Here is a 10,706-nt window from a genome sequence, read left to right on the forward strand (position 1 = left end):
GATTTAAATCATGATTTTAAATTATTTGATTTAAATCAAATTCACCCTGATTTTAGATTTGGATTGACAGGCCGGAAAGGATCTAAATTTGGTCTCAGTGTCCTGTATACTGTCATGTACCTCTTGTCTTTTTTTAAATGGGAAGGGTGGTGTTGGTGCAAACAATGAATCCCTAACTAAAGTGGAATGGTGTGAAATGACTTGATTTCCATCTCTCTGTATTTATGGTAACATAGCTATTGCATCAGTTACTTGTGTCAGCAGTTTCAGAAGTCAAATGATCCATATTTCTAATGCTTTTCAGTGTCCAGAGACTATCACATATCTTTGGTTAAAGAAATGGGTATAAAGTAGTAGTTCAATCAGGAGCCAGCAGAATTAAAGATCTTAAGTGGATTACCTTAAAAGTGATCAGCAAATGAGAAAGTCTTGTCCTCTCTCTCTTGCTTTTGAGAGAGTGCCTTCTGGAAGACCAATTGGGAAAACTAGTGAAATGGTGTCATCACAAGGGCTAAGGTTGCTGAGCAGTTGACTAAACCGTGGAAAGGTTTTAGAAAATCTTTTTAAACATCTGCATGATGTCGAGTTGCTTTTAGCTGAAAGCTTTCCATTCTTTAGTTTTTGCTCTTTCAGTTGAGATAAGTTTGATACCTTGAACTCCTCAGTTCTTATGCAAGAAGCTGAATATTTCACATTTTTAAAGTCAAGCACAAGAGAATATAAGCCAGTTCTCAATTTTTTTCATGCAGGCCACCTCTTGGAAAACTGCAGAGGGGTGGCATTGTGTAGTCAAAAGTTTGACAGACAGAGGGCTTGTCTAAAGTAAGGAAGTTCTTATTTATTTAGCTCTGCATTTAGCTTTCCTGCTAAGGTCTTTAATGTAGACAGGACTCCACTGTCCATTTCCTTTATTACCCTGTCAGTTGAACTGCTTCTCTGTGTACAACTCTGGCAGTTCTGACAAATGTGGCATGCCACTCTTAAAGCATGGCTGACATTTCTTTCTTTCTTCCCCTAGGAATAGACTTCAAGATCAAAACAGTTGAATTACAAGGAAAGAAGATCAAGCTACAAATATGGTAAGTGACATCCCATGGTAGTTTAGCTGAACTAAACTACATATTGGTCTCCATTTGAGTAACGCTGAAAATGTCTTGTTTGAAGTATCTCAGAAAGATGGGAGGGATAGCAGATGATGTTGAATGAATCTTACAGGCAAAATACCTAAATTGAGATCACTACCAGTCTAATTCCACAAATGCATTGTGTATTTCCACTGGTAATGAAGATTAACAGTTACCTCTGTTAAATGACAGCAGTGCTAGGAACTGGAAAAATGAAGGGTTTTTTTTTTTAAGTTTTAATTGGTAACAATCAGTATAACACTATTAAGTCATGCTGTTCTGATTTTGAAGAAAATAGGGCCTTAATTTTGGTGAAAGTTGCAGGGATTGTCTCTGGGGAAAAATAGTGTAGTGTTTCAGTGGCCTGTTTTAAGATGTGAATGCTTAGTGCATGCTTCTTTGGGAATATATTTAAAGTTATGATTTCTAAATAACCAGAAGTCACCAAGATGCCTTGTCAGTCAGAGGTGTAAGTACAGAGGACAGGAGGGGTGATTGACTGGGGATATCATAGGTGACAGCTTCACCTTGGCCATGACCTTCATGGCAGGACACACCCTCCATAGATTAACCCAGGTATGGAGACAAGGGTTGTCCCAAAACTTTTCCCCACGTTGAGGAAAATCGCACTACACCACTGTGATCAGCTATGAATTTATGGAAAATAAGTCTCTCTCTTCTGGTCAACGTGTATTGAACAAGTAAGGCTGACGGCACAATAGAAGTCTTGTAAATTCTTGGTAATGCAGAAGACAAATGTTGCAGGTCTTACCAGTGTTACTGAGATGCATGCTCGATGTCTTATCATTAGGACTGCAGCTTGCTGGCTTGGACTGGTATCTATCCCAGTTGCAGCCCCCAAAAGTTCTAGGACCTTCTTGTCAACCTCTTCCTCCTGGGCCTGGCCAAAATATCAATTGACCAGATGAGGAAGGAAGTGCTGTCTGGAGGGAACCCAGACACCTGTGGGGCTGTTTTCCTTCCTTTATCTTGGCTGGGCACCTCTCCAAGCAGAGTTTCACAGGCTTCTTAGATAGGTTCATGGGGCAGTGGATGCTAGCCTGGAGTTCTCTGCTCAGTGTCCTCCCTTGGCACCTTAGTTATGAACCTATAACTAGCACTCCTGTTCCTGTTTTTTCTTGTGATTTGTCCAGTGGAATTAGTTGTTGTACATGCTAGTAGCCTCCATCTAGCTATGGGAGGGGTGGGCTGGTGGTTTTGTAGTACCTGGAGGGCCTAAGGTCATTGCCAGCGTGTAACAAATAGACCTGCCTTTCACAGGTGACAGTGGCATAGAATGGATACTGAGAGGGGAGGGTGGTTGGGGCATGTCCAGAGTTTCCCCTGCCTCTCTCCCATTGCAGCTTCACTGCACTTGCAAGTATAACTTCTAAGCATTATATAATTAGTACAGATTACTGTGAAGGGATGCATTCGTTTTCTCTCTAATTGGCTGTTGAGCTTGTACTTCAGCCTCCAGCACGAGCATTTCTTCTACCTTGGAGAACTCATAACACCAGCAGTCTCTCCCAGTGCTTAAAGAAGGGTGTTTGTGCCCGAAAGCTTGCAAAGAACTTTTTTCCACCTATTTGGTTGGTATAATAAAAGATACCACATGTACCTAAAGAACCTTGCCTGCCTGTGTTCCTAGACCAACATGGCTACAGCCATCAACCCTGCAGCCTCCAACATGAGCCTTTTTAAACTGTTGTTGGGAATGACTTACTGGCTGCTGGTATGTTCAGTTTTAGTAGTGCTCACAGTGGGTGGAGGTTCCTGATAACCACACAGCACCCTTCCCTGGGTCATCTTGTTGGCACTCCCTTCTTGTAGCTAGGTCCAGCTAGGAGTGGGAGCATTCCCAGCTCCTGCATTCAGATTACCAGTCTGCTTACTTCCCACACTTGTAGTAAAGCCTTCACTGAAGGAGAACTCGATTCTCCAGCTGAAGGTAAACTCCATGCCTTATCTCTACGTCCCTATTCTTGTTACTGTTCCTGTTTTTATCTTGCGGCCTCTGCGACAAAGCCCTTGTTCAGCATGGATGTTAATCACTGTCTTCTGCTATGGAAACCTGACCAGCTTTGTGCTGGAGTTTGCAGGTATAAACTCTTATATTGCAATTTACCTTAGATGAGTGAAAAGAATTAATGACTCTGCTCTCAAGATTGCTGGACATGTCATAGCAATGTGTGAAGTTGGTACTTGCAGCATCTTTGTTGCCACACTGCCTGGAGGCTAGCCTGAAAGAAGTCTTCTCAAGTTCTCCCATATCTAGACATTCATCCTGATGCAGTAAAATGGCCTGAATAGTTGACCTTGTTCATTTAATGTATACAGTATCTGAGCATTGCTTCCTACCTGTGAACATACAGTGCTTCTTTGTGTCCCTATCTTGTAAGAACACCTTTTTTAATACATCTGAAAGATAATTGGGTCAATGGCATTAAATAGTAGTGTATTTTTTTTCTTCCTCTAAAGGGGAGAGTTTCAACCTGGTGGGTGGGGAAATTGCCTCTAATTCAGTGAATTAGAGATTAGCATCTTCATACTAAAAACAAAGCTAAACTGCTGGTTTTGGCAGTAGCATTATCACATGGCTTTAGGAGCTGTTAAACAAGCAGATACAGAAAGTATCTCTGTAGAAGAAGAAATTGAGCAAGGATCATCTGGGTCCTGCTATAATGAGCACTTTTAATGTAGGAGAAGTAAAGACTTCCTTCAGTTTTGCAGATGATGTGAACTGAAATACTAACTTGACTTACTGAAATTTGAAGAACAGGCAACAAAAAGCAAATTATGAAGATGCTAGCTGGTATGTTCTGGATTTCCCCTGAAGTATACTCATTAGGAAAGGAAACACCTGTAGAATGGTGATGAAAGAGAACCTAGAAACAGTGAAGTGTAAACTAGATGTGGGTTTGTAATATTTCAGTGCAGTTAAGACTGAGCTCTGTATGCAGCCCTTACAGGTAACAGTGGTAGTCCCACAGGAAAGCTCTGAACTAATTCACATCTGGACACTTAATGATACCTTGCAGGGAGTATAGTGCAGAGCACCAAAATCTCAGCTCCTGGAAGAGCATTGACCAAAATAAAAGAACATAATGGAAAGCAGCCTCCCTGGATGGGTTGTGATAGTTTGGCTGCCACCAAGACCTGTCTAAAATGTGAGCTGCATATCCAGTTCTAAAGTAGATGCCAAGCCCTATTCGTTAACTGTTCCCTCCAGAGGCACCACTACCAATGATCACAATGAGATGGGTATAATAAAGTAGTGGGAAGATTGTCTTTTCAAGGGAAAATTAAGACCAAGCATAAGGAAGAATCTTTAAGGTAAACTAAATGTGGGAGGGTATAGCTATATGGAAAAGAAGCAGCTGTATAAGACTCAAAGCAGTGTTACTTAGTAGTTTAGAGCAGTGGACAGCAACACATGGCCCACAGGTCGGATGCAGCTTAGAGAGCCTCAGGGCTTTTCTTGCACTGGGGCTGAGCAGTGAGGAGCTGCACCGGCACTGGGGCTGGAAGCTGTACCCATGCCACTGCTGCTGCTTTACATTTCCTGAGCCCCACTCTGCCTCCTTCCCTTCCCACCCCAAGGCCTGCTGCGGGGTAGGCACAGCTTACAGCCAGAGGGGAGCTGCACTGGGACAAGGGACCTGGATCCCAGTACAGCTCTGTTCTGTGTGAAAACTATACCTGGACCACGACTAAGGATTAGGGGCTGGGAGAAGCAGTAGTGATGTGGGTGCTGTGCTATGGTTGAAGGGCTGGAAACTACTTCCACACTGTTATTGCTGCTCCCCATCCATCTGGGCTGCAGTGCAGCTCCCTGTACCAGGAGAGACTAAAAAGGCTAGGACTGCTCAGTTTGGAAAGGAGATGGCTGGGAGGCTGGATATTATAGAGTTCTGTAAAATCATGAAGGGTGTGGACTAAGTGACCAGGGAGCTCTTGTTCACTAAGTCCCAGAATACTAGAACTATGGGGCACCCACCTGAAATGAGTAGATGATAGGTTTAAAACTAACAGAAGAAAGTAGTTGTAGTTAACTTGTGGAATTCACTGCCACAGGAAGTGGTGGAGGCACAGAGTGCAGACAGGTTCAAAAAGAAACTGGATAAATTCATAGTTTCTAGGGTCGGAAGGGACCTGAGCAGATCATCTAGTCCAACCCCCTGCCATGGCAGGAAGAGCACTGGGGTCAAATGACCCCAGTAAGGTGGTCATCCAACCTCCTCTTAAAAACCCCCAGGGTGGGAGCCTGCACCACCTCACTTGGAAGCTGGTTCCAGACCCTAGCCGCCCTGACCGTGAAGTAGCGCCTCCTGATGTCCAACTTAAACCTTCCCTCCGCCAGCTTGTGACCATTGTTCCTGGTCACTCCTTGCGGCGCTCGGGGGAACAGGGACTCCCCCAGCGCCTGCTGATCCCCCCTAACCAGTTTATAACAGGCCACAAGATCCCCCCTCAGCCTTCTCTTTTGAAGGCTGAACAGGTTCAGGTCCCGCAACCTTTCCTCATAGGACCTACCCTGCTGTCCCTTGATCATACGAGTGGCCCTCCTCTGGACCCTCTCGATGCTGTCCACATCCCTCTTAAAGTGCGGCGCCCAGAACTGGACGCAGTACTCCAGCTGCGGCCTGACCAGTGCCGCATAGAGGGGGAGGATCACCTCCTTGGACCTGCTCGAGATGCATCTGTGGATGCACGACAAGGTGCAGTTGGCCTTCCTAGCCGCCTCCCCACATTGCCGACTCATGTTCATCTTGGAGTCAATAATGACTCCCAGATCCTTTTCCACCTCCGTGCTGAGTGTTCATGGAGTGTTGCTCTATTTAATGGCAATTGAACAGAGTGGTTGGAGACGTTTCCACTGGCATCTTTAATCCAATAAATAGTGGGTGCCAGGAAGGGTATTGAATAGGGGATAGATCACTTTAGGGATATCTGGTTCATTGCTCTCCCTTTGTAGCATCCATTTCTGCCCTGTCCAGAGATGGGGTACTAGACTAGATGGACCATTGGTCTGACCAAGTACGGCACTTCTTATGTTCTTATGGCAGAAGTGCTTCCTGGTGTGACTTTTGTTAAAGTTTAGATAGCTCAACTTGCCAATTCTCTTGAGTTCATCCCATCAGGCCTGATCAGCATCCACTCTTTTTAGGAAGTTATTACAAATTGTTGCATTTCTCTAGGTATACTGTGTGTCGAAGCTGTCTTGCAATAGGCTTTGCGTATAACTTTGTACTTAGCACACTAACTTGATTGCATAACACCTTACTGAACTTCAGTGGCTTGGTCAGTAGGTGTGAAATTTAAATAGGAATAAGATAACCGCAATGAGTGGCACCTCAAGTTCATGATTAGGGTTGAGGCCCAACTGTCCTATACAAACACATAGTTGCACTCTACCTTGAAACATGACTCAAAGGGAAAAGTAATTAAAGCATAAGCTCTCGAAGGTCCACACCCTTCATGATTTTATTCTATCGTAATTAATTAAAGCATAGGAATGGATTGAATTCCTGTGGTACACGGTGGTGAGAGAGCCATGCTTTGCTTGGGACTTCATAGAGTTCTGAGTTTTGTAAAAGGAGTTTCTTTTCAGTTTGGTCTCTTCCACCAATTCTGACTTTTCTGGTGGCTAGTTCTGCAGTATACTTAGTTTAGAGAATTACTTTTGTGTAACACATCTATTTGCCGCCTGCATTTTAAATTTATCTGGTACTTTCTGATGTTACCTATTTCCAGAATTACACTTTGCTGTCACTGAAGTAGTTGCAAAGCCTGTTTTCACTGGAGCCAGACTAAGCTTTCTAAACAAAGCTTACCATACCAGTGCAACCCTGTGCTCATACCAGGGGTTGCATTAGTATAACTTCAGTGGTAAAAACATCACACCCCTAAACAAAACAATTGCATCAGTACAAAAACGGTGTAGACCAAGCTGTAGCTGGACTTGCATTGTGGAAAGGAAGCCCGCTGTCTAATGCAGGCATGAGATGCTCTCAACGGAGGGAAGGCCAATCTTTTTAATTATTCCACAGTTGATTAAATTGGAAAGGTGGGCTAATAGGCAGTACTTATGAATTGCCTTTTTTTTTTATATATAGCATCATCGGGCATTTTTACATGTGATCCAGGGGTGGGGAGGGGGAGGTGCTTTAATTAGAGCAGCCCTTGGAGTATCTTGTGTATCAGCATCCCCATGCTTCAGTATGAGAGCAGGGACACTAACTAAAGCTGGTTCAGTGAGCTTTTGTTAAAGTACCTCTGCCGCCATTTTGAAGCATGGGGACACTGATGCACGAGATGTGGAGGCTGGTTGGAACGTAGTAATTACTACAGTCCAGAAGACTCAGTCGAGTTTGCTCTAGTGCTCTGTAATTACAGCACATCAGAGCAGCCTCCTGGCATGTCTACAGGCACCCACCTTGTGTACCAGTACTGTTGTCAAGATTTAGGTGAGGAGTTACCCCTGGAAGGGAGTACCATAGCATAGTGAAGTAACGAAGGGGTTGCATGGCATCAACAAAACCATTGGACCCAGGGAGGAGGAGGTTAGTGTGCTCCAGGATTTTCTTCCAAGAGGGATGGGGGTATACATCTAATTGTGGATGCTGGTGACACGCACACCTTGTCAGTGCACAGTTAAGATCTAGGGGGAAGGTTCTGGAGAAAACATGGGAAACCTTAATAGGATTCAAGTTGCAAGAAGAAAAATAGGTCTGCAATGAATCTTCAATGTCTGCGTAACAATGCAAATAGTATGAGGAGCAAGTGTAAAGTTATAGTGTGTAGGGTATTGTTTGGTATTATTTATTTGATTTGTTTTTATAATTTTATCTCTCTTTTGTTGTAAGCTGCCCAAAACCTTTTCAGGGGAGGGAAGCCTATACATGAAAGAAAAGTAACATGACACATTAAGTGGAGTATTTTCTATAGTAGGATTATTAGCACTGAGGGGGTATAGCTTTTTCCAGAAGAACAGATAGGGAGAAATGAGTGACACATGTGTGGGCGCAGGGGTCAAAAAAGAAATGACCGGCAGATTTGAGTGTCTGGTGTTTCATTATATCAGGAAGAGGAGTTGGATGAGACCAGTTTTGATATTCTGGAGGGGGAAGCAAAAGAGTAGGGGAGGGGCAGATCAAGGCCTCTGCGGTGAGGGAAGAGTGGGGCTGAGGCAAGTGCTGATCGGGCTGGGCATGGGAAGGGGGGCGGCTCCCGTCACTGCACACACCCTGGGAGGGCAGAGGAGACGTCTACCCCTGGATCTGCATGGAGCGGGGCAGGGTGGGCTGCGGCTGCCAGCTGGGGCTGGTGCCAGGGCTGTGCTCGGGGCCAGCGGTGGCACTGGGGGGTGCTGTAGCCACCCCAAATCTTGCCATAGCCCTCCTCCCAGTGCCATTGCCGGCCCTGAGCCCAGCCCAACCCCCCCACCCTGTCCTGCATAGATGTGGGGGCATACCCAGTGTCCTCCCAGGGTGCCTGCAGTGGTAGGAATCGCCCTCCTTCCCACACCTCCCCTGGATGAGCTGTGGCTCCGTCCTGTCCCCTACCCCAGTCCCATTCCCTTGCTCACCACTGGGGCCTTGATCTACCTCCCCATGCCCCTTCTTGCCACAACAGATTTACCAGCTGCAGGCAGCTTTTCAAGATGCTGGGCTGTGCTCCTCACTGTCTGTGCGCTGCGCTCTGGCTGTGTGCATGCACGAGCATTGATTGGCCAAATTATCAGCCGTGTCAGGCTGATTTCTGATGCAGTCCAGAGGGGCACCGATGTATCAGTGCCCCTCTATCAGACAGGTGGACAAAATCATTGTGATCATGGAAGAAAGGTGCAAACAGCAAAGCAAGGACACTATACTTCAAACAGACAAAACTCTATTGCCTTGGAGAAATAACTAGGAAGAGCCAACAGGCAGACAAATCGAAAGAAAGAGGTTTGTAAGATCTGGCACTTATACAGAGAGAACTAGAGGCTCAGCATCAAGCTGTCTCAAGGAGAGGTAAGAACTGCAAGACTAATAGCTAAGAAACTCCTTGTGTGGCCATCTGAAAACCAAATGTGTAAGCATTAAAAGGAAGGGGTGTCATTAAGGAGTATTTAAAGGAATAATGAGGACTTGCTTTCCTGACTGTTTCTACAGTAGTGTAAAACAAGTTACAACTGGTAAGATGTTAAGGATAGCAAAGAGTTCTGCAGATCATAGGATCAAGAAGTAGGGCTGGTGGGGACCTAATGAGGTCCTCTAGTCCAGCCCCTTGCTCACAGGAGGATCATCCTTGGCTAAACCATTCCCATCAAGTGTGTATTCAGCCTGCTCTGGAACTTGTCCAGGGATGGAGACTTCTCTAGGCTGCCTGTTCTAATGCTTGACCCACCCTTCCTCTAGTCCACATCCTACTTGAAGTGTAGCGTCCAAAACGGGACACAGGACTCCAGGTGAAGCTTCCCCAGCGTTGAATAGAGTGGAAGAATCACTTCCCTTGATTTGCAAGAGGCCTTCCTGTTAATACAGCCTAGTATGCCGTGGCTCTTTTTTTTGCAGCAAGAGTGCACTGTTGGCTCATATGGTCTGCTGTAACCCCCAGGTCTTCCTATGCAGTACTGCACCATAGCCAATCATTCCCTACTCTGTGCATGCAGTTATTCTCTCCCAAGTACAGGACTTTGCAGCTGTCCTTGTTGAATGCAGTCTGATTCATTGCAGACCACTTTCCCAGTCTGTTCAGGTCATTCTGGATCCTTGTCTTGCCCTCCAGAGTTCCTGCAACTCCACCCAACTTTGTCATCCACAGATTTGTTAAGTGTTCACTCAATCCTGTTGTCCAAATCCGTTAATGAAGATGCTAGACCCAGGGACAGACCCTGGGGAACCCCACTTGATACCTCCTCCCAACTAGACATTGAGCCACTGACTTCTACCCATTAAGCATGATCCAGTCAATTATTTTCCACCTTGCAGGTAGTCTGTACATGTCAGAAGTGAGGGAATGGGGAAGATGTTGGGTCCACTGCTCGAAGGAAGTGAGTAATTCACAGAAGATTCAAAGAACACAGGTGTTGCGTACTCACTTGGTTTCAGTCTTCAGAGGGAACACTGAAAGCATATACCCTTGCTTTGCTGTGCAGGCTAGCACAATGAATGCAAACAAAGGGAAAAGTTTGCATCCACACCTTTTGACTAAACTTTGAATTGAACTTAGTAGACTACCGGCTGACAGTCACCCCCAGGGCACTGAACAAATACTTGAAACTGTGTGGCAGATGGGCAAGACCCCAGACATCTGGAGAATGGGCACAGGTCTTTAGAAGTGTCTGTTTTTGGAAAAAAAGAGGAGAAGGTCCCAAAGGCTACTGACTGCTCAGGTGTTTGACATCAAATTCTGGAAAGTTACTAAAGTAAATTTTTACAAGTTGTGGGTCCAGTGCAGTTTCACATTTCTGAAACACTTGATTCAGGGATCGAGAATATATTGAATAAACTTGCAGACGAGTCGCAACTAGAAAAGAGCAGAAGCTTTCCAGACCAGTATCTGGGGGTGTTTTTTTTTTTTTTTGGTGGATCG

At 45.2% G+C, this 10,706-nt stretch overlaps 1 protein-coding gene across 1 annotated transcript in view; it reads left to right on the plus strand.

Moving 5' to 3' along the window:
- The first annotated feature begins 972 nt into the window (after positions 1-972).
- The window catches only part of RAB10 (RAB10, member RAS oncogene family), a 41,831-nt gene continuing 32,097 nt past the window's right edge, over positions 973-10,706 (plus strand). Inside the window, exon 1 of the mRNA XM_019520864.1 lies at positions 973-1,079. Coding sequence (XP_019376409.1) covers positions 988-1,079 — 92 coding nt within the window. The 5' untranslated portion in view covers positions 973-987. The remainder of the gene's footprint in view (positions 1,080-10,706) is intronic.

Source organism: Gavialis gangeticus, unplaced genomic scaffold (genome assembly GCF_001723915.1).
Source record: "Gavialis gangeticus isolate Ggan-Ray unplaced genomic scaffold, GavGan_comp1, whole genome shotgun sequence".
Classification (NCBI taxonomy): Eukaryota; Metazoa; Chordata; order Crocodylia; family Gavialidae; genus Gavialis; species Gavialis gangeticus.